Below are 24,033 nucleotides of genomic sequence, written 5' to 3' on the forward strand. Positions count from 1 at the left end.
GGAGAACAGAAGAGGGCCGAGAACTGACCCTTGAGGAACCCCAACAGTTAAAGGATGGGAGGGGGAGGAGGCTCCAGCGAAGGAGACCGAGAATGACCGGCCAGAGAGGTAAGAGGAGAACCAGGAGAGGACAGAGTCCGTGAAGCCAAGGTGAGATAAGGTATGGAGGAGGAGGGGATGGTCGACAGTGTCAAAGGCAGCAGAGAGGTCAAGGAGGATTAGAATGGAGTAGGAGCCATTGGATTTATTTACTGACGGGGATTATTCTGACCAAGAAGGCAAAGTTAAATTGTTTTGGGTTGCCAGTTGCCACTTTAAGAAGGGCAAAACTTGAAATATTTGGGATTGAGAATATCCAAAGTGCTCTATATGGGCTCTGTACTGCAAACAGAACAAAATATAAAAGCTATTTTCTATTTCCCTGTAGACTGTAAGCTCCCTGTGGGCAAGGTTCACATTCATTCATTCAATTGTATTTATTGAGCACTTACCATGTGCTCACATCTACCCTTTAATGAATTGCACTTTCCCAATTACGTGGTACAGTGCTCTACACACCGTAAGTGCTCAATAAATACCATAAACGCACGGACGGATTACAATTTGAGACTCTTAGAAGAGTTTTCACCAAAATCTTGAAAACAGATGGTTTAAAAAAAATAGCTCCTGTTTGCTTAGTTCTTGCAAAAGATCTCCAGCTTAAAAGTCCTGCAAGTGTGATTCTTTTATTGACCTAGTACTGAAAAAGTTGGGGTGTGTCGTTTTTCAAACCAGGTTTGTTTCCAAAATCAGGGGTTTCATTTTAAGCTGTTCACATGTAACGCAACCTAAACAAGACCGGCCAACTTCTCAGCTACCTGTTGTCTTTCAGAGCAAGGTCAAGGCGACCTTGCTGCTTACTGAAGGCAGTGGATTCCGACGCCCATCTAAATCTTAACATCTCAATTTCGTTTTTAGGGGAGGACTCTGTATTGAACGGGAAAAATGATGGCATTCAAGATACAATACACAAAAATTGATCAAGGTGCCAATTACCCAAGGGAACTCCCAACTCTACAAAGCAGGAGGGAGGGAAGGAAGATAAAAGAAATCCTTCAGAAAAACAAGATATTTGACAAATCCAAAATATATATTCTTTTTAACTGATGACAGTTGGGGCTCTTCATAAAATATACTAAAATTAACTTCAGATGATTGTGGTAGAATTGAGATGGATTTGTAAATCGGTTATGTCCATTTTGACAAGGAAAGAATCGAGGACACCATTAAACCATCAGCTCTTAGAACAGTGCCTGACATAGTAAGGGCTTAACAAATACCACAATATATACGTGTAACATATGTATATATGCGTGTGTCTATGTGTGTTTATGTATAATATGTATAACGTATATGTATTACGAAAGTATCGAGGACACCCTTAAACCATCAGCTCTTAGAACAGTGCCTGACATAGTAAGGGCTTAACAAATACCACAATATATACGTGTAACATATGTATATATGCATGTGTGTCTGTGTATATGTATAATAGATCAGACAATAATTTTACTGGCTCTATAATCCTCACTAATCTGCTCTGCCTACTGGTTCCCACCATCGCCTTTTTAATGTGGTCACACTTTACCTTTGGGGCCCCATCCTTTTGTATGCCCACGTCGTTAGTAGCGATCCCCTTTACACTGCCATCTTCATGGAACAGGACCTGAATTTTTTCAACAAAAAACATCATCAAAACTTCTAAAACAAAGGATCATCTTTTCTGTGCTAACCAAACTTTACCTGAAATCTCCCCCACCTTTTTAGAGTTAATTAAGCATGACAATTCACTAAGAAAAGGGAGTTTCTTTCCAGCAAGTGAGTCAGAGAAGTTTTACAGGTACCTCGGCAGCTGCGTAACCCGGATACACCTCCACACCCAGGGCTTCAGCTTGCTCTCCCATCCAATTCACTAAATGGCCCAGGCGCACAATGTAGTTTCCATGGTTATTCATCGGAAGGCCTACAAAAAGTCAACACTTGAGTTCAGTTGAAGGACACCTCTTACTGATCAGATTTTCACCAACGTCAGTATGGACAGGGAATGTATTAACCAACTCTGATGGATTGCATTCTCCCATGTTTTTAGTTCAGTGCTCTCTGCACATGGTAAGTGCTAAATAAATACTACTGACTGATTGAGCATATCTACTACGACTTAATTATCTGTACATGTGCTCATTAATTACAATGAAAGTAAAATTAGTCACAAATTGTGTCATTTTGATACAATGTAATTAGAGTGCAGCTGAACCGTCCTTATTCGCCTAATACTCAGCTTACTACATTTCTTATTCTTTACCTGGAAGAATTGGCACAGGGATTCTGGATTTTTCTGTTAAAATTCCAAATCTGTCTTCTGTCACAGGTGTGTGCAGAGGAGCCTAGATGTCAGAAAAAATGGAACCACTTTTTTCACTCAATAGATGTATCCATTTAACTGTTAATCAAGGAATAAAATTTCTTTACTTTTGAAAAACACTTTTGTCATATCAGAATTTACTTTTTTGTTATTTTAAGAGGTACGGCAAGCTTGATGTTCTACGTACATGCACATATAACGTGGTAGCAAATGGCTCCTATAAAGTTTCCTTTGAATAGTGTGACATCATGGATCTGAACACTCTGATGTTGAATGGAAAATGATTTTTTTTTCATGCTTGTGGGTGGAGAACGTGGTTATTTCTGTTGTGCTTTTCCCCACGTGTTTACATCAGTGCACTATGCCCAGGGGTTGTCAATCAATTTAACCACATGTTTAAATTGTAGTTAAATGAGGATGAAAGCCAAAGAGATAGAAGCATGGATTTTATATTTTGGACAAGGTGTGAAGAATGTATTCTAGGTTCAGCTAGGTAATGGATATGAAGTCAAATCACTGGGAGTTGCCCGTTCATTATTTCCCACCTTGGGAAGCTCAGCATTCCAAGATAAAGTACTTCTAAACAGCATTCCACATAATAAAAAATAAAGTTGCCAAGTAGAAAGAGTGAAAGTTTCAGACAGATGTAATAGAGCCCTTACCATAAACACAGTACAGACAGGACAGAAGCAGTGTGGCTTAACGGACAGAAGCATGGGCCTGATAGAAGACCTGGGTTCTAATCCTTAACTTCTCAGTGCCTCAGTTACCCCATCTGTTAAATGGGGATTAAAATTGGGCGTCCTATGTGGGTCAGGGACTGTGTTCAACCTTATTAGCTTGCATCTATCCCAGTGCCTAGTATAGTGCCTGGTACATAGTGCTTAAGTACCATTAAAAAACCAAAACAAGAAACAAAATAACAGAACTAGGAATCAGGAGCTCTGGGTTCTAATTTCAGCTATTGCCTGTGCTGTGTGACCTATAGCAAGTCATTCAACTTCTCCATTTCCTCATCTGTAAAATGGGGATCAACTTTACTCCCCACGGCTTAGACTGTGATACCAAGTCTAAGGGACTGGATCTGATCTGATTGTATTGCATCTACCCCAGTGTTTAACCTACTTGCAGTGCTTGGCGCATTGCAAACATTCAACAAATACCAAAATTAAACTTGGTAAGAACGTAGACCATTAATCAGTAAAATTAAAGCCTAACATTCGAAAAAGGGACTAAGACTGATCTAAGACTAAGCCATTTTTAACTTTTTTCCACTTAAAAAAACCCTCTCTGTTCTCCCACGAGAGTTTCATGTTTACTGAAAAGACATTTTTAAATATTATTTCAAAGAAGAATTCAGCCGATTCGTATAACGAACAGTGATTCATACCCCTTTCTCCTTCCAGTCGGGAAAGAGTTCTTCAAAAGAACGCGGCTCCAGACAAGCCCCTGAGAGAGTATGTCCTCCGATCTGAGCGGCCTTCTCCACCAGACAAACCCGGATTTCCTTCTCGTGCTTGGCAGCCAGCTGCTTCAGGCGAATGGCCGCGGAGAGGCCCGCGGGGCCGGCACCAACGATCACCACGTCGGCCTCTTCGGCAAATCTCTCCATGTTCACCCCTGAAAAAATAAAAAGACAGTCAAATCACAAAAATTAAGTGGGCCTTGATTTCCCTTCTAGACTGTAAGCTCCTTATGGGAAGGTAACGTGGCTATCGAATCTGTTACACTGCACTCTCCCAAGCACTTGGTGTAATGTTCTTCACACAGTAAGCGCTCAGTAAACTCGATTGATTGCCACTACACTTCACATATCCTTGGAGATGCAGGTAATGGTTTTGATGTCTTTGAAAATTCTCGCTTACGGTTTTCTTGAAGGAGGAACCATTTAGATTTCACTTCATCTCCAATAAGAACTGAAGCATATAACAATACATGTGGAAGTTCACTACAATCTGAATGCACTATAAAATGTCACTAGAACTTTCAGATGTCTTGGAAAAAACACTTGGCTTGTCATTCTGCCAAATGACAAAGTCATTCCATTCTGTTCCTCTTTGCCTAGGAAAGCTCGGCTTCGTCCACGCAGGAAGAGAATGTGTCTATTGTACTGTATTCTCCTGGGCACTTAGTACGGTGCCCAATAAACACCACTGTTTGACTGACGACTCACCTTCCCATCGCTTGTCTTTGTCCCGAGGATGGATGGTGTAGTGTGTGGTGATGCGGGGTACCACAGCAGTCGAAGTCCATCGTGCACTCCGCAAAGACGACGGACAGTTCTTCTTCACCCTCCTAAAGGCCCGGAAACACTGATGTGCTAGATCAGAACAAAACCCAACCCTTTTACCATTTCTTTGTATCCAAAGTGTACCTAGCCATGAATACTAATTTTAGTAGGGATAGTACCCAAGAATTAAAAATGAGTTATACAAGTGAAATCACCTCCTACAATGCCAACCAGGCCATCAACAGAAGTATCCAGGGGTGGTAAATCCCTTCCTTCCTTCCCGAACCCCACTCCAAGAATGTGGGGCTCCAACTCCAGAGAACCAGGTGACAAACTGGCTAGATTGTCAGTTTGTTGCGGGCAGGGAATGTGTCTGCCAATTCTGTTACACTATCCTCTCCCAACAGTTTAGTTGGCAAAACTGGCCAAGCATTTAGTACAGTGCCCCTCACACAGTAAGCGCTCAGTAAATACAGTTGAATGATTGATAGTTGGCTTTACTTTCTCCTCTTGTAGCAGAAAATGGTACAACAACAATGGTTTGGGTGAACTGGGAGAAGCCTGAGAAACTTTCTCCCTGCCTCCCACTTCTTCCTTGCCCAACACCAGGAAGTCATCAATGGATGGTTAAACTTTGAACTACTTTCCTCCTCCACTGCATTCAATAGCTACCCATTTCTTCTCACATCAAACTAAAGTCCTAACTAGTGGGGTTCAAGGTTTTCCAATGGTCTTCCTGCTAGTTTTCTTCTCCCACTCCACCTCATCTTTCACTCTCCATGCCCCCCACCCCCAAGCTAACCACTTTCCGGTGTTCAGCCCATTGTTGATGCCTTCTCCCATCCCTGAGCACTCATATACATGTTTTTCTACCAATTTAATTCTGTACTTTTTCTCTGTCATTTGAAAGGCTGATCTTACACTGCTGTATTTGGCATTTAAGGCATTATTTAGCCCATTAAAAGTATTTATTATTATCTCCTGCTGCCCTAATCACTTGCACAGAATTACTGTACTGAATTAGTAAACCTGTTCCCTGAATTTAATCTTACAATCCACCAGGGATTTACCAGTGATGAGGTAAATCACTGGTGAAAGGAGACAGTAGAACATAAAGATACACATATAAGTATATAGGTACATAAGTACTACAAGGAGGGAAGAAGTTAGTATCCAAATGCTTCAATTATGGGGAAGATCTCCTGGAGATGATAAGATTTCACCGTATTAAACCCTTGGAAAGTACAAAACATGCAAGAGATATATTCCCTGCCCACCATGAGCCTTTTCATGGAGGAAGACAAGCATAAAAGTATTTATGAACAGGGCAATCAAAATAAGTAGCTTCTACAAGGTGTGATGAACAAGTCCTTTAATATAACTATAGTTGCAATGTTCTGTACACGATAAGTGCTTGATGGACAAAAACACTGCTAATGTCTAGTTGACAAATACACTAGGACTTTAATAAGATGGATTTGATATCTGTGACAGAAGAAAAATGAAGTGCAAGATTGGTGGTTGTTGGATTGATAGGACCTTGGAAGGAAGAGATTAAGTGAAGGAAGTGAATTTTCAGGAGAACTTTGAAAATGGCAAAGCTGTGCTTTGGAGAACTTGAAGGAAGAGGGATTTTCTGGCAGGAGAAAGGATGGAAGAAAATGGTCACAGTCCGAAGAATTGACAGTGAGGCACGGTGGGATAGTTATCTTGGGAAGCGAGCAAAGCGTGTGCTACGATGAAAAAGAAGAAGCCTTTGGAGTTTCTGCTTAACGTAGCGTTAATAAAATAATAATAATATTGGTATTTGTTAAGCACTTACTATGTGCAGAGCACTGTTCTAAGCACTGGGGTAGATACAGGGTAAGCAGGTTGTCCCACGTGAGGCTTAGAGTTAATCCCCATTTTACAGATGAGGTCACTGAGGCCCAGAGAAGTTAAGTGACTTGCCCACAGTCACACAGCTGACAAGTGGCAGAGCCGGGAGTTGAACCCATGACCTCTGACTTCCCAGCCTGGGCTCTTTCCACTGAGCCACACAACTACTAGAGGGTCAGGAATAGATAGATATGCCCCAATTTTAGAAATATACTGATACAACAGAAAGTAAAGCACAGTAAAAATTGAGAAGGCATGTGGCTCAGTGGAAAGAGCACAGGCTTGGGAGTCAGAGGTCGTGAGTTCTAATCGGTGCTCCGCCGCTTGTCAGCTGTGTGACTTTGGGCAAGTCACTTCACTTCTCTGTGCTTCAGTTACCTAATCTGCAAAATGGGGACTGAGACTGTGAGCCCCACATGGGACAACCTGATTACCCTGTATCTACCCCAGTGCTTAGAACAGTGCTTGGCACATGATAAGCGCTTAACAAATACCATCATTAATAATTAATAATTAAAGATGATCAGTCAATCAGAAGTTCTTGGGAGACGATCAATTAATTGTATTCATTAAGCACTGTGTGCAAAACATTGTTTAAGCACTTGGAGAGTTGGTAGGCAACTTCTCTGCCTATAAAGAGCCTATAGTCTAGAAGGACAAGAATCCTCTATTACTCAACATGATCCCCGCCTTCAAAAAACTTTCAATCTAGCAGGGAAGACAGACACAACAATAATTTAGACAGACGGAAGGCAGAGGAGATATGCTTGAGTTAGTGTTTAATAAGGTACAAAAGATATGTACAAAATGGAGACCAGATTTATACATTAAATGAAATGGCAAGTTTCTCAGCCAGCACAGTGGACACTTGGAAGAGAGGACTTTGTTAGGGGGGAGGAGTGCAAGAGAAGAGTTAAGTTGAAGACACGTCAATGTGGCCTAGGGGATAGTGCCGGGGAATCAGAAGCCTGGGTTCTAATCCTGGCTTCACCACTTGTCTTCTGTGTGGCCTTGGGCAAGTCACTTTACTTCTCTGTGCCTCAGTTACCCTCATCTGCAAAATGGGGATTAATACTCTATCCACCCCAGAACTTTGCACAGTGCCTGGCACATAGCACAAATGCCATAAAAAATATATATACCTATATTTAGACTGCGAACAGGCAACTGCGTCCAACCTGACGTACCTGTATCGACCCTCGAGCTCAGAACGGCGCTTGACACCGAGTAAGCGCTTAACTACCATAAATAAATAAATAATGACTGTAAATTTAAGATGCCAGTCAGACATCTGTTTGGAGATGTGCAAGACTGTGAGTAGTTGGGACTATGCAGACAGAAGCGGGAGTTACATTCTGCAAATGGATGAGCTGCCTGTGCGAGTAAATAAAGACAAGACCAGTGGAACCAGAACAGAGCCCAGGGGTGGGAGGGCAAAGCCATGGATCCATAGGCTGATTTTAATAAGTGGAAGACGGCTACTACAACACTTAGCATGGATATTTGGGCTTTTTTTCCCCCAAGAACTCTCTATGGATACACATACCCTCCCTTCCTTCCCTTCCTTCCTCCCTTCCTTAACTTCTATTTTTAACCACTCAATCTCCAAGGGCTCCTTCCCCTCTGCCTTCAAACACGCCCACGTCTCCCCCATCCTAAAAAAACCTGCTCTTGACCCCACTTCCCCCTCCAGTTATCGTCCTATCTCCCTACTACCCTTCCTTTCCAAAATCTTAGAACGAGTCGTCTACAATCGATGCCTAGAATTCCTTAACTCCCATTCTCTCCTAGACCCCCTCCAATCTGGCTTCCGTCCCCTCCACTCTACCGAGACTGCTCTCTCTAAGGTCACCCATGACCTCCTTCTTGCCAAATCCAATGGCTCCTACTCCATTCTGATCCTCCTTGACCTCTCTGCTGCCTTTGACACTGTCGACCATCCCCTCCTCCTCCATACCTTATCTCACCTTGGCTTCACGGACTCTGTCCTCTCCTGGTTCTCCTCTTACCTCTCTGGCCGATCATTCTCGGTCTCCTACGCTGGAGCCTCCTCCCCCTCCCATCCTTTAACTGTTGGAGTTCCTCAAGGGTCAGTTCTTGGCCCTCTTCTGTTCTCCATTTACACTCACTCCCTCGGTGAACTCATCCGCTCTCACGGCTTTGACTACCATCTCTACGCAGATGACACGCAGATCTACATCTCCGCCCCTGTCCTCTCCCCCTCCCTTCAGGCTCGCATCTCCTCCTGCCTCCGGGACGTCTCCACCTGGATGTCGGCCCGCCACCTAAAACTCAACATGAGCAAGACTGAGCTCCTCATCTTCCCTCCCAAACCCGGTCCTCTCCCAGACTTCTCTATCACCGTCGATGGCACGACCATCCTTCCCGTCTCGCGGGCCCGCAATCTCGGTGTCATCCTTGACTCGTCTCTCTCGTTCACCCCACACATCCTATCCGTTACCGAGACCTGCCGGTTTCACCTCTACAATATCGCCAAGATCCGCCCTTTCCTCTCCACCCAAATGGCTACCTTACTGTTACGGGCTCTCGTTATATCCCGGCTAGACTACTATGTCAGCCTTCTCTCTGACCTCCCTTCCTCCTCTCTCGCCCCGCTCCAGTCTATTCTTCACTCCGCTGCCCGGCTCATCTTCCTGCAGAAATGATCTGGGCATGTCACTCCCCTTCTTAAACAACTCCAGTGGTTGCCTATCAACCTCCACTCCAAACAAAAACTCCTCACTCTAGGCTTCAAGGCTCTCCATCACCTTGCCCCTTCCTACCTCTCCTCCCTTCTCTCTTTCTACCGCCCACCCCGCACGCTCCGCTCCTCCGCCGCCCACCTCCTCACCGTCCCTCGGTCTCGCCTATCCCGCCGTCGACCCCCAGGTCACGTCCTCCCGCGGTCCTGGAACGCCCTCCCTCCTCACCTCCGCCAAACTGATTCTCTTTCCCTCTTCAAAACCTTACTTAAAAATCACCTCCTCCAAGAGGCCTTCCCAGACTGAGCTCCTCTTCCCCCTCTACTCCCTCTGCCATCCCCCCTTTACCTCTCCGCAGCTAAAGCCTCATTTTCCCCTTTTCCCTCTGCTCCTCCACCTCTCCCTTCCCATCCCCACAGCACTGTACCCGTCCGCTCAACTGTATATATTTTCGTTACCCTATTTATTTTGTTAATGAATTGTACATCGCCTTGATTCTATTTAGTTGCCATTGTTTTTACGAGATGTTATTCCCCTTGACGCTGTTTAGTGCCATTGTTCTTGTCTGTCCGTCTCCCCCGATTAGACTGTAAGCCCGTCAAACGGCAGGGACTGTCTCTATCTGTTGCCGACTTGTTCATCCCAAGCGCTTAGTACAGTGCTCTGCACATAGTAAGCGCTCAATAAATACTATTGAATGAATGAATGAATACCAGAATGACTTTATGACAGAAGATGGGATGTTCTGAAGAAGGTGTGTCCACGGAGTCTCTATGGGTCAGAAATGACTCAATGGCATCTGAAGAATAAATAAGTCACCGCACACTGTAAGCTCGTTGTGGGCAGGGGCCATGTCTACCAACTCTGTTTTATTGTTTGTTGTACTGTACTCTCCCAAATGCTTAGCACAGTGCTTTGCACATAGAAAACACTCAATAAGCTCAGCTGGTTAATTCAAGTCAGCAAGGTCAAACAAATGACCTGAAGGCCCCAGTTCCAAATCACTGATTTGAAGTGTAGGAAAAAAATGTTGGCATGTTTTAAGAGAGGTTTTTTAGAATGCATGAAAGTATCTGAAAAATCTTCAATTTCCAAATTAATTTGATTGTCGGCATGGAGAATAAAATTTTCCTTCCACTAAAATTAAAGGATGAAGTGGGCAGGAAGCCTGTCTACCAAGTCTCTTGTATTGCACTCTCCCAAGCGCTTAGCACAGTACAATATAATAGAGTTGGTAGAGGCCCTGTCCATGAGCTTTTAGTCTAGAAGAGAAGAAAGCTAAAAGTGGAACAACCTTCAATAATGGAGACTAAGGGGCCACAAATCTGCACTTGGACCTCATTTATTTATTTATATTAATCATAACCAAATTAATCACTAATAATTAATCAATCACGATGATTATATTGTCCCGCCTTCTAGACTGTAAATTCACTGTGGGCAGGGAATGTGTCGGTTACTGTACTGTACTCTCCCAAGCACTTAGCGCAGTGCTCGGCACACAGTGAGCGCCCAATAAATACAATTGAGTGAATGAACCAACTGAGCTTCAACGGTTCATATAATCCAAACCTGAGGAACAAGGGAAGTGAAACGCCAAGAGAAAACAAGCACTACCAGTTAACTGCATTCTCAGTTGGGTAGAGCTTCCTTCAAATAAGTTCAAACTTGTCTCTAGGTAATTTGGGACAGAACTGATTTCTCAAACTCTTCATGGGCTGATTCAGAATTCCTCTAACCCAATTTTTCAAAAAACCCAGAGGTATTTTTTTTTTAATCAAAAAAGCCATTTTAGAGTTACTGTTTTCCATTCAACAGTGGCTCGGGGACTGGCCAGACTATATCTTGTAGAAGTCGGGTGACAGTGAATTACTTTCCTCTTCTGTCACTTACTCTCTTGTCTGATAATTCCATCTCTTCTCTTTCGGCCGTCCTTGGTCTTGGCAAAAATCGGTGAAGTAAAAATTCTGGCCAATTGGCAACTACTATATCCCAGTTACTCATCTCTATATGGGGCCGGTGTTCTAATAATGTCAAAATCGTGAAGGTTCACAGTGATCAAATGTCATTCACCAGGTACTTGGAACTTTCTTTCCACATGGCAAAGTCCCAAAGTTCAAGGAGCTTAAGATTTAGGGCTCTCTTGGCCATGAAGCTATTATTACCTACCAATAAGATCTTTTTTAAAGAAAACCCGGGCAGAAACCAGCGACTTTTCCCTAAGGAAACATACGTCCTCCATTTGCACTTTGTATACACGCCCAGGAGACCAAAGACCAGAATATAATACTGATAATCGTAGTATTTGTTAAGTGCTTACTATGTGCCAGACACTATACGAAGTGCCGGCGTGAATACGAGCAAATCGAGTTAGACACAGTTCCTGTTCCCTTTGGGGCTCACAGTCTCAGCGCCCATTTTCCAGACAAGGTGACCGAGGCCCAGAGAAGTGACTTGTCCAAGGTCACATAGGGGACAAGTGGCAGAGTGGGAATTAGAACCCATGACCTTCTGACTTCCAGCCCTGTGCTCTAGCCCCTACCCCATGATGCTTCTCTAAATACATAACAGTGTCATGCGTTGAAGAGTATTGGCCCATTTTCCTTTGACTTTGAAGGATTTCCCCCGGCCAAAGACAATCATTTCCCTCCCACAAGGTCCTGATGGAAGCTACACTGTGAAATCATTAGAGAAACAGCATAACAGAGTGGATAGAGCATGGGCCTGGGAGGCAGAAGGTCATGAGTTCTAATCCCAGCTCCGCCACTTGTCCGCCGTGTGGCCTTGGGCAAGTCACTTCACTTCTCTGTACCTCAGTGACCTCATCTGTAAAATGGGGATTAAGACTGGGAGCCCCACGTGGGACCACCTCATCACCTTGTATCTACCCCAGTGCTCAGAACTGTGCTTGGCACAAAATAAGCGCTTCACAAATACCATCATCATCATAGAGAGACGGCAGCGTGGCTCAGGGGAAAGAGCACAGGCTTAGGAGTCAGAGGTCATGGGTTCTAATCCCGGCTCCGCCACCTGTCAGCTGTCTGACTTTGGGCAAATCACTTAATTTCTCGGTGCCTCAGCTACCTCATCTGTAAAATGGGGACTAAGACTGTGACTGTTTACCCTGTATCTCCCCCAGCGCTTAGAACAGGGCTCTGCACATAGTCAGCGCTGAACAAATACCAACATTATGAATAATAACTTAAGTTGTCCCACGTGGGGCTCACAGTCTTAATCCCCATTTTACAGACGAGGTAACTGAGGCCCAGAGAAGTGAAGTGACTTGCCCACAGTCACACAGCTGACAAGTGTGACTTGTCGGGATTCGAACCCATGATCTCTGACTGCAAAGCCCGTGCTCTTTCCACGGAGCCACGCTGCTGCTTCTTCTGCCGCCCCCCGGCAGCGCTTAGAAGAGTGCTTTGCACCTAGCACAAGGGCTAGCGTTATTATTATGACGACGTTGAGGATATCGATTAGCGGAGGGGGCTCAGAGGGACCCGGGGGGGGGGGGGGCGGGGGTTGCCTAGGCCTCGCGGGTCCTTCCCCTTCACCTTTGACCGACCTATCTGGGGCCGCGCGCGCCGCCCCCCCCCCCCGCCGCGCGCTGCCCGCGCGCCCCTCCCCCGCCCCAGCCGCGCGCTGCCCGCGCGCCCCTCCCCCTCCCGCCGCGCGCCGCCCGCGCGCCGCCACCTTTGCCCTAGTTGGGGGGGTGGGGGGAGGGACGGGCCGGAGCCGCTCACTTGGGCCCGGCAGCTTCGCCAGGAGGACCAGCATGGCCGACGGACGCCGGGGCCCGGACCCGAGGCCCAGCCGGAGCGGGACGGTGGCTTCGCTCGCCGCCGGGGAGGAGGTCTAGACGGCGGAGGGCGCCATGCCCGGCTCCGGCGACGACTCCCTCGGGGGCCCTCGCGAGCTCTCCGACCGGGCCCGCCCCCTTCCGGGAGCTGGAGTTTGCCCCAACGCTTCGAGCGGAGGCGGGGGGAGAGGGGGACGGACGGACGGGGGACGGGACGGACTACAACTCCCATCACGCCTCACGGCTGAGGGAGGACTCCAACTTCCATCGTCCCTCACGGCTGAGGAGAGGACTCCAACTCCCATCGTCCCTCACGGCTGAGGAGAGGACTCCAACTCCCATCGTCCCTCACGGCCGAGGAGAGGACTCCAACTCCCATCGTCCCTCAGGGCTGAGAGAGGACTCCAACTCCCATCGTCCTTCACGGCCGAGGAAAGACCGGCCCTGTTGTCTCCCCCGTGTAGACCGGAAGCCTGTTGCTGGGCAGGGATTGTCTCTATCGGTTGTCCAGTTGTCCATTCCAAGCGCACAGTACAGCGCTCTGCACATAGTAAGCGCTCGATAAATAGGGTTGAATGAATGACCGACCGGTTCCCTCCTCGGGGACTCCTGAGGGGAGGACTCCAACTCCCATCGTCCCTCACGGCTGAGGAACGATCACTCTATTTTCTTAACGATGTGTATAGATCTATGATTCTATTTATCTTGATATTGATGCCAGGCTTCATGTTGGGTTGTCTGTCTCCCCCGTTTAGACTGTGAGCCCGTTGCTGGGAAGGGGTTGTCTGTTGCCGAATTGTTTATTCCAAGCGCTTAGTACAGAGCGCTGCATATAGTAAGCGCTCAATAAATACGATTGAATGAATGAGTGAATGAAAGACGCACCCCCCTTCCTTGGGGACTCCAAGTCCCATCATTCCTCACTCCCATCGTCCCTCACGGCTGAGGACAGACCGGCCCCCTCTTCGGGGACTCCAACTCCCATCATCCCTCACGGCCGAGGAGAGGACTCCAACTCCCATCGTCCCTCACGGCTGAGGACAGACCGGCCCCCTCTTCGGGGACTCCAACTCCCATCATCCCTCACGGCTGAGGAGAGGACTCCAACTCCCATCGTCCCTCACGGCTGAGGACAGACAGGCCCCCCTCCTCGGGGACTCCAACTCCCATCATCCCTCACGGCTGAAGGAAGACTGGCCCCCTCCTCCCATCATTCATTCAATAGTATTTATTGAGCGCTTACTATGTGCAGAGCACTGTACTAAGCGCTTGGAATGTACAAATCGGTAACAGAGACAGTCTAATCGGGGATGACGGACAGACCATGAGAAGCAGCGTGGCTCAGTGGAAAGAGCACGGGCTTTGGAGTCAGAGGTCATGGGTTCGAATCCCGACTCGGCCACTTGTCAGCTGTGTGGCTTTGGGCAAGTCACTTCACTTCTCGGTGCCTCAGTTCCCTCATCTGTAAAATGGGGATGAAGACTGTGAGCCCCACGTGGGACAATCTGATTCCCCTCTGTCTCCCCCAGCGCTTAGAACAGTGCTCGGCACATAGTAAGCGCTTCACAAATACCCACATTATTATTATTATTAGACCAGAACAATCGCAATAAATAGAATCATCAATTGAGCCCGCGCAGGCCATAATCGCTCATCCTCACCTCCTCTTGCTCCCTCCTCGGATGCTAACCTTCTCACTAAGCCTCCGTGTCCCCTGTCACCGTCCTGCCTCTGTCCTGGAACGACCTTCCCCCTCACATCCGACAGTTACTTTCCCTCCTGCCCTTCAAAGGCTCATTCATGCATTCATTCATGCATGCATTCATTCATTCATTCACATTTATCCCAGCTCTGCCCCTTGTCAGCTGTGTGACTGTGGGCAAGTCACTTAACTTCTCTGGGCCTCAGTTCCCTTATCTGTCAAATGGGGATTAACTGGGAACCTCACGTGGGACAACCTGATGACCCTGTATCTACCCCAGCGCTTAGAACAGTGCTCTGCACATAGTAAGCGCTTAACTAATACCAACATTATCTCGATTAGACTGTGAGCCCGTCAGAGGGCAGGGACTGTCTCTATCTGTTATCGATTTGTCCATTCCAAGCGCTTAGTCCAGTGCTCTGCACATAGTAAGCGCTCAATAAATACTATTGAATGAATTATTGAACACTTACTTATCGAAGGCTCATCTCCTGCAAGAAGCCTTCCCAGACTAAGCCCGTCCTTCCCGCTCCCGTCTGCGTCACCCCGACTTGCTCCCTTGCCTCTTGCCCCTCCCCAGCCTCACAGCCCTTCCCTATTGATCTGTAATTGCATTTATTTGTATTGATGCCTAGCTTCTCCCCCCCCACCCCGCCCCCAGTTCGTTGTGGGCAGGGTCGGTCTCTATTTGTGGCGGAGTTGAACTCCCCAAGCGCTTGATAGGGGGCTCCCCTTAGGTCGATAGATACGACTGGATGAAGGAAGGAAGAAAGGAGGGAAGGAGGGAGGGAGGGAGGGAGGGAGGGAGGGAGGGAGGAGGGGCTGCTGCGGGGCGGGGCCGGGAGGAGGGAGGAGGAGGAGGAGGAGCAGGCGTGAGGGGGGCGGGGCCAGAAAAGGGGAGGAGGTACTAGGGGGCTGGGCCAGGAGGAGGGGGAGGAGGTGCTAGGAGGAGGAGGAGGAGGGTGGGGCTGTGAGGAGGGGGAGGAGGTGCTAGGAGGAGGAGGAGGAGGTGCTAGGAGGAGGGTGGGGCTATGAGGAGGGGGAGGAGGTGCTAGGAGAGGGCGGAGGGCGGGGCCGGGAAGGGGGAGGAGGTGCTAGGAGGGGAAGGAGGGCGGGGCCACGAGGAGGGGGAGGAGGTGCTAGGAGGACGAGGGGGAGGAGGTGCTAGGGGGCGGGGCCGGGAAGGGGGAGAAGAAGCCAGGAGGAGGGGGAGCCAGGCGGTCGGAGGGCGGGGCTCCCGCCTTTGGGCGCGCGCGGTTGAAAGTCGGTTGGAGGCTGGGGGTTCCCGCCGCCCGCGCGCCCCTCCGGCCCTCCGCGCGCCGCCCCCCCGCCCGCGCGCCCCTCCGGCCTGCCCCCCGCCCGCGCGCCCCTCCGGCCTGCCCTCCGTCCGTCCGTCCGTCCGTCCCTCGGCGCGCCCATGGCGGAGGCCGGCCCAGCCTGGGCCCCTCCGCCGCCCCCGCCGCCCCCGCCGCCCCCCTCGCCCCCCTCGGCCGCTGCCCCCGGGGCCCCGGCGGGGGACAAGAGGCCCCGCAGCCGCAGCCGGAGCCGCAGCCGCAGCCGGAGCCGCAGCGGCGGGCGGCCCCTGGAGCAGCTGACCGACCCGCAGGAGATGCTGGAGGAGGTGGAGCTGCAGATCGACCACGTGAGTCCGGCCCTGCCCGACATCTCCCCCCCACCCCACCGCCCCTTTTTAGCGGAGGATGTTTCTTAAGCGCTTACCGTCTGCCGACAACTTTAATCGTCATCATGCAGCAGCAGCAGAGAGAACAGCCCGGGCCTGGGAGTCGGAGGTCGTGGGTTCAAATCCCGACCCTGCCCCTTGGCAGCTACTACTACTACTACTACTAATGTTGGTATCTGTTAAGCGCTTACTATGTGCAGAGCGCTGTTCTAAGCGCTGGGGGAGACGCAGGGGAATCAAGTCGTCCCACGTGGGGCTCACAGTCTTCATCCCCAGTTTACAGATGAGGTCACTGAGGCCCAGAGACGTTAAGTGACCGGCCCCAAGTCACACAGAAATGTCTTGCCCCAGGCCACGCAGCAGACAGGTGGCGGAGGCGGGATTAGAACCCAGATCCTTCTGACGCCCGGGCCTGGGCTCTTTCCACTAAGCCACGCTGCTTACTAAATACTGGTTGATCGTAGAAGATCATTAGCCTGGACAGTCTCTGTCGTGCTCTCCCAAGCTCTTACTACAGTGCTGTGCACACACTAAGTGCTCAGTAAATATGATCGATTGATTGAATAGGTCGATTATGCCTTTATTTAAATCGGAGGCAGGAGGTGAACTAATGACTTCATTTGTGACACGATCCCTAGATCCAGACAGAGTTTAATTGTATTCAAGCACATACTATCCACCAAATATCATTGAGCGCTAAGGGAGATGCAAGATAATCACTGGATGCGGTTCCCGTCCCACAGCGGGATCGCAGTCTAAGAGGGAGAACAGAAATGGATTCCCCATTTTATAGATAAGAAGACTGAGGTACAGAGATGTTAAATGACTTGCCCAGGGTCACAGAGCAGGCAAGTGGCAGAGCCTCGCTACAACCCATCCTTCCTCTCCATCCAAACCGCTCTCACGTTAATACAATCACTCATCCTGTCCCGCCTGGATTACTGTATCAACCTCCTCGCCGACCTCCCAGCCTCCTGTCTCTCCTCACTCCGGTCCATACTGCTGCCCCGATCCTTTTTCTATAAAAACGTTCAGGACGTGTCAGTCCCCTCCTCAAAACACTCCAGTAGTTGCCCATCCACCTCCGTATCAAACAGAAACTCCTCACCATTGGCTTTAAAGCACCCCACCACCGTCCCCCCTCCTATTCCCCTAGAGAAGCAGCGTGGCTCAGTGGAAAGAGCCTGGGCTTGGGAGTCAGAGGTCATGGGTTCGAATCCCAGCTCTGCCGCTTGCCAGCTGTGTGACTTTGGGCAAGTCACTTCACTTCTCTGTGCCTCAGTTACTCATCTGTAAAATGGGGATTAAAACTGTGAGCCCCACCTGGGACACCCTGTTCACCTTGTATCCCCCCAGCGCTTAGAACTGTGCTTTGCACATAGTAAGCGCTTAACGAATACCACTATTATTATTATTATCTCACCTTGCTTCTCTGCTTCTCCAACCCAGCCCTAGTACTAACCTCCTCACTGTGTCTCCATCTTGCCTGCTTTGCCATCGACTCCCAGCCCAAGTCCTGCCTCTGCCCTGGAACGCCCTCCCTCCTCAAATCCAATAGACAATTATTCCCCTCCCCCCAAAGCCTTATTGAAGGCACACCTCCTCCAAGAGGCCTTCCCAGACTAAGCCCCCCCATTTCCTCACCTCCCACTCCCTTTCTGTGTCACCCTGACTTGCTCTTTTTGCTCTCCCCCTCCCTAGCCCCATAGCACTTATCATGTACATATCTGTAATTTTATTTGTCTTCAATAGTATTTATTGAGTGCTTACTATGTGCAGAGCACTGTACTAAGCACTTGGAATGTACAATTCGGCAACAGATAGAGACCATCCCTGCTCAATGACGGGCTCACAGTCTAAACCGGGGAGACAGACAGCAAAGCAAAACAGAACAAAACATTGACATCTGTCTCCCCGCCTCAAGACTGTAAGCACCTTGTGGGCAGGGAATGTCCCTGCTTATTGTTGAATTGTACTTTTCTAAGCACGTAGTACAGTGCTCTGCCCATAGAAGGCACTCAGTAAACACGATTTGGTATATACGATCCCTTCCCTCAAGGAGTTTACAGTCTAGCGGAGTGATTGTGAAGTAGAGCAAGGGGGAAAAATATTATTTGACCTAACAGAAAAAATTTGTTTTACAGGCAGCGTTTTCATTAACTAAACTTCTTGAGGCCGCGTCCGCTATATCAGTCCAAGTGGAAGAGCTGGCATCCAAATGTACAGAAAACGCCCGTTTCCTTAAGACCTGGCGGGACCTCCTCAAAGAAGGCTACGATTCCTTGAAGCCCGACAACTGATGGAACAGGAGAAGTGACAATAATGATCTACCTTAGGAAACTGAGAGCAAGATTTCTTTCTAGATGATCTTACGTGCAACACCGTAGACGATATCAGTCGACATATTGTATGCATTGGATTTAAACAGCAATAATTCTGGATCTACTGCCGCTAATATACTTTTTGAGACAGTATGTTCTTGCTGTAAGAGAAATACTGAATTTTGGCTGGACCTGGTCCTTACCTTTTTTTCCTGTTACTCTGTGCCTATCAAACTTTAACAGAGGTAGAGAGTGTCTGAAGTTTCGTTTTTATATAAGGCTACTTAAAAGATGGCACACCTTTAACCTCATTCTTCTGCTGGTGACAGCCTGGACAGACATAGTTTACTGCTATGACAGAAGAAGCTGTAGTGTACATGCTTAAAAATGTCATCTTTTGTTGACGTGATTTTGACATAAGTAAAGGGTATATTATTTCCTACTCTTCGCTTCAGATATATTTTTCAAATGGAATTATTGGGTATTCTTTTCTATGTGTAATCTAAACCATTCTTGAGGTGGAGAAACATCCCTTTTCTCAGAGATATAATGTATTTTCAGTTTTATCCTATGATCTGTAGTGTGGGAGCCTACCATTTAAGTAATCTGATCGCCTACAAAGTGTCCTCTTGTATTATTTTGTATGTTGAACTGTATTTTTTGCTAATTATAAACATTTTTGCATTTAATACTTTTATACATTTGTATTTAAAGTGCCTTATTCCTTGCACAGTTCTCCATTATTGGCCCACAGAGGTATTTCAATTCTCTAGGGTTATATAGGAATTTGAAAAGAATGTGATTATTTATATTTGTTGAACTGAGATCTGTGTTGTGCATCGTAAGGTTTCTCCTGTTACAGCAGTATGTTTTACTCATTTTTTATCAGTCCTCTGTCTTGATGGTACTGTTGCTGTCTCACCCCTCGGCCTACAAGTGCAGTGATTTCTGGTTTTGAGGTCACCAGAAAATGCTAGGGAAGTGAAACGGAGAAACAGTTGCTCTAAAAACACAATGATACAGCACACAGTAAGTGTTCAATAAATGTCACTGATTGATTAAGAAAGGTAATAATAGAGACAGTGCCAGACTCTGCTGCCCTTTTCCCCCCTTTTTGAAAATATTTTCCAGAAAAGAGGTAACTGCTTGAGAAAGGTGATTTTCTTTTACAAGAAGAATAAACATGCTGATTTTTCTAAAATAAGTCTTCAAGTTTGTTCATTTTTACCGGATCCAGTCAGGGTCGGAGCAAAATGAGGACTCATCCTCTAGGCCAACAATTAACTAATTAAAATAATATTTTGAAAAGATGCCATTATTAAAATACATTACTATTAATATTTACTTCTATTTAATGCTAGAGTGATGAATAAAAATCCACCCTTGGGCTGGAGGAGGGTATTCTGGGAAAGTGATGTTCTCGGTTTCAGCTGAAGTCTTTCTTCAGAAAGATAGCACAGTAATTAGTGACACATTAAGGAGTTTTGGTGGTAAAAATGAGTCGTCACTGCTGCATACATTGTATATGCCTAGCTGCAATACAGTCCAGTTCCCTGTGGACTGAAAAAGTTAACGTTCCCTCCCATCTCTAATTGGCCATGAGGATATTACTAAGTCCTTTTGGGAAAACTGGGCTCAATCATTTTTGTCATACACCTCTCCTTGGGCCACTAATTCTCTTAGTAGATCTAATGTGGGCTTTGAATTTTTCCAGTTAGATGACACTGTCAGTGTTACATATGGTTGAGAACAAGAGACAAGTCCAGATCGTGAGATTTCAGTATCTAGAACCCATGTGAAAGGAATGGATTAGCGTGATGGAGCTTCACCTGGTGTACTTTCTCGTCCCTGTTGCATACTCTGCTAGGAAGTGAGGCCCAATGACCAGCTTAAGTAGGTAGGGGTGCAGCACATTGCTTACCGCTTGCAAAGCTTGGTGTTTTTTTAAGTGCTGGACTCATTTACGGCTGAGGAGACTTCAATCCGTGGCCGAGGTACCCGCAAAGTCTTCCTGTTGTTCACAAGTTGATTTTCCCACGTTCCTGCCGGACCTGTCCACCTCACAGAAATTTCTACATGGTTCTTTGTTTAGAAACCGTCAGTGCTACCGGCATAGCCCCAGCAGGCATTCTCTTCATGTCCTGGATGAATAGCAGTAAACAGATGTGAATGTGGAATACAAGTGAATCCAATTTTACTTTACTTGAGAAGCAGCATGGCTCAGTGGAAAGAGCACGGGCTTTGGGGTCAGAGATCATGAGTTTGAATCTCTGCTCTGCCACTTGTCAGCTGTGTGACTGTGGGCAAGTCACTTAACTTCTCTGTGTCTCAGTGACCTCATCTGTAAAATGGGGATTAAGACTGTGAGCCCCACGTGGGAAAACCTGATTCCCCGTGTCTACCCCAGCGCTTAGAACAGTGCTCTGCACATAGTAAGCACTTAACAAATACCAACATTATTATTACTTTAGAAAAACATGCTGTTTTGACAGTCTCAAAGATTGCCTCACCTGACCTTCAGTTTATTCATTCAACTTTGTCTTCAGAAATTGACCTCAATGTAAAATAAGACCTATTTTTGAGATCCCTCCCACTTTTCTTGGGCCCTTTGGAAACAGTCAACTTACAAGTTCTACTGTTTCTAGGAAGTCCTTTTGATTATCTTATTCTTCCCCAGGATGGCTGCATTTCTAATGTTACATTTTTAATGAAAATATGTGTTATAAAAATAGCCCTTTTAATTTTATGTAATTGAAAACCACTCAACCCATTCTTTTTTTAAAATAAAAAGTCAGATTAAGAATGATAACTTTATTTTCAAAAGAAATATATACAATATATTCAACACCTTAGTCTACATGTCATTCTATGCTATTTAAGAAGTTTGTAAATATGGCACTTACAAATTTTTTTGAGCACAAAACTGAAAACATCGTTCAGTTATGAAAGGGGGCTGGAAAATTGTCAATGCAGAAGGCAGCTGAGACCAAATTTATGCACAAAGCAATTACACTGATAGGCCATGCAGATAGCTGGGTGCCTACACTGCGAGTCAAGCATTCTTCTTTCAGGGCATGTCCTCTGCTTCCCCTCCTGTTCCGCACAAGCAGACGGGACGTTCTGCAGCCTGACTTGCACTCCATCACCCCCTCCCACCTACTTGTGGGAGAGCAGCAGGTGAGTACAGGACTTCTCTTTGGACAGCTGATAAGAATGCCGACTATCTGCCCACAACCCTTGACCAATATGCCTGTTCTCAAAGGTTCAAGGGTATATGACCTGACATAGGAACTATATCCACAGCAGTGAGGGTGAAGGGAAAGGAGCAAAGGGGCCTTTTACAGAATGATCATCTCTGTATGGCAGGCAGCAACTTCTCTGGAGTCATTTTTAAGCCACAGTGCACTTTAAAGAACATTTAGGAAACTTTGGGAAATAGATCAATATACTTGACTCAACTGCATGGCAGCTAGAAGTCTTGGTTTAACGAGCAATCTCTCCAAAGGCATTTTGATATCCTGGCTGAATTAGTCGGGTGAAGATTCTGTCCTTGTGCAGATTGAAAAGTGATTTTTTTTCAAATCCTACTTTTATATTCCTATCTGAAAGGTTTTGTTTTAGTTTTTAGTTCCCAGATAAAGAGTGTACATGTGGGTGTAGATAGAGTGAGAGATATCTCTCTCGGCCTCACTCTCTATATAGGTCGCCATCATTCTATATAATCTGCCCCACTCTGTCAGTCATTACAATTGTTTTTTCCAGAACGACCAATACTCTGAGGTCCCTATTATCTGATGTCACGACAACTTTCCAAATAAATCTATAGTCCTCTCATTCACTGTTACAGTATATTAAAAAAATTAAATTTACTATGAAGCACACTGAAAAATTCACATGAGAAGATTCCACTTTCAGAATTAGTTATGTGTAGGAATTGAATCTTGTGGACGGAGTGGTTAAAGATGTGTCAGAGGACTCTGTAAAATGAATGGGCTTCATTAACTCAGGTGGGATCTCCTGCATGGGCCACATTTCCACCCAAATAAATGATGGTGTATACATTTTCTGACTGCTTTGGCTTCTGATCGATCTTCTCTGTTTGTAATTGTACCAAACTTGATGAATCATTTCTTTGAATGGCCTTGTGGTTAGAGTATAGAGGATAGGGTTCAAAGCACTATTGATAGGCAGGATAAATATCACCACCCAGGATGTTATAGTACCTGGAAAAAAAGAGGGGGGGGAAATGTGTTACCTTTATAATTTAGCACTAGCAACCTAAAAAACAAAATAGTTTTGGGCTTTTTTTTTTTTCTTTCTGAAGTCAACTGATTGAACTGTGCCATATATACTTGGCGGGTATCTCTCCAGATAGTAGGGAAATAAATGTTAGTGTTTCATAGGAATAGAGTAATGCTCTACGAAGACTGCAGAATGATTCCCTTAGGTTGAAATAGCTTCAGTAGGATCATGCATGACCACGATTACTGAAGCAAGTAGACATGCAGAAATAACAATACTAATTATTGATTGCACTTCAGTTTCAAAATTCTCATTTCCTAAGCACTTATTTTCCTCCCAGCACCCATCCCCTGCACTTAGGTCTATATCTCTAAATTCTGTTGCTTCTCCCCATCTGTAGTTTGTTTTAATCTGTCTTCTCCACTGGACTGTAAATCCTATGAGGGCAGGGATTGTGTCTACTCATTCTATTTCAGTCTAAGATCTTTGTACAGTGCTCTGCAGAGAGTAAGTGTTCAATTAATACCTTTCATCAGGTGAAAGCCTTTAATCAGTAACTGGCTAATCCACATAATGTCATTTAAGGACGTGGCGAGATAAACCCTATTAATCCAAAATTGAAAATAACTAGAACCTCTGTTAAAATGAACTGGAAACACTGAAATCTGCCCAGCTGAACATTGGGAAGCGTTTATCTCCTCCAAATACGGAAAAGGTAACTGTAGCAGACAGAGGGAGAGGAAATGACTCAAGGATTTACATCAAAATCAGGTAGAGCCAGGACCTGACCTTTATCCCCATTCTACTCCTGGTTACACTGATACTTAAATCTCCTAGATATCTCCAGCCATGGGATCCAATATAAAATTGATAATAAAAGCTTTGGGTTGAACTTACTACAAAGTCACTGCTCCTGGATTTTAAAGAAATTGAAGTTATATATTCACGAAGACAATTTCATATAATTATTCAGAGAATATGCCTACTGCCTGTTTGTACCCTCCCAAGCACTTGGCACAGTACTCTACACACAAAAAATGCTCAATAAATGCCATTGATTGATTCATTCTAATAAAT

The 24,033-nt window shown here is 46.4% G+C and overlaps 3 protein-coding genes across 4 annotated transcripts in view; 1 reads left to right on the forward strand and 2 right to left on the reverse strand.

The window, feature by feature from the left end:
- The window catches only part of ETFDH (electron transfer flavoprotein dehydrogenase), a 26,882-nt gene extending 13,726 nt beyond the window's left edge, over window positions 1-13,156 (reverse strand). Inside the window, exons 1-6 of the mRNA XM_029077142.2 lie at window positions 12,955-13,156; window positions 4,575-4,721; window positions 3,792-4,021; window positions 2,342-2,423; window positions 1,884-2,002; window positions 1,628-1,705 (exon numbers count right to left, since the gene is read on the reverse strand). Coding sequence (XP_028932975.1) covers window positions 1,628-1,705; window positions 1,884-2,002; window positions 2,342-2,423; window positions 3,792-4,021; window positions 4,575-4,721; window positions 12,955-12,988 — 690 coding nt within the window. The 5' untranslated portion in view covers window positions 12,989-13,156. The remainder of the gene's footprint in view (window positions 1-1,627; window positions 1,706-1,883; window positions 2,003-2,341; window positions 2,424-3,791; window positions 4,022-4,574; window positions 4,722-12,954) is intronic.
- A 2,973-nt stretch (window positions 13,157-16,129) lies between these two features.
- On the forward strand, window positions 16,130-19,915 carry C12H4orf46 (chromosome 12 C4orf46 homolog). The gene is made up of 3 exons (XM_029077095.1): window positions 16,130-16,138; window positions 16,235-16,354; window positions 18,538-19,915. The coding sequence occupies exons 1-3, from the start codon at window positions 16,130-16,132 to the stop codon at window positions 18,691-18,693; spliced, it is 285 nt and encodes a 94-aa protein (XP_028932928.1). The 3' UTR covers window positions 18,694-19,915.
- A 1,916-nt stretch (window positions 19,916-21,831) lies between these two features.
- The window catches only part of RXFP1 (relaxin family peptide receptor 1), a 72,813-nt gene continuing 70,611 nt past the window's right edge, over window positions 21,832-24,033 (reverse strand). For both annotated transcript variants that reach the window (XM_029076347.2, XM_029076349.1), the window contains one exon: window positions 21,832-22,937. In XM_029076347.2, coding sequence (XP_028932180.1) covers window positions 22,636-22,937 — 302 coding nt within the window. In that variant the 3' untranslated portion in view covers window positions 21,832-22,635. The remainder of the gene's footprint in view (window positions 22,938-24,033) is intronic.

This window comes from Ornithorhynchus anatinus, chromosome 12, assembly GCF_004115215.2.
Source record: "Ornithorhynchus anatinus isolate Pmale09 chromosome 12, mOrnAna1.pri.v4, whole genome shotgun sequence".
NCBI classification, from domain to species: Eukaryota; Metazoa; Chordata; class Mammalia; order Monotremata; family Ornithorhynchidae; genus Ornithorhynchus; species Ornithorhynchus anatinus.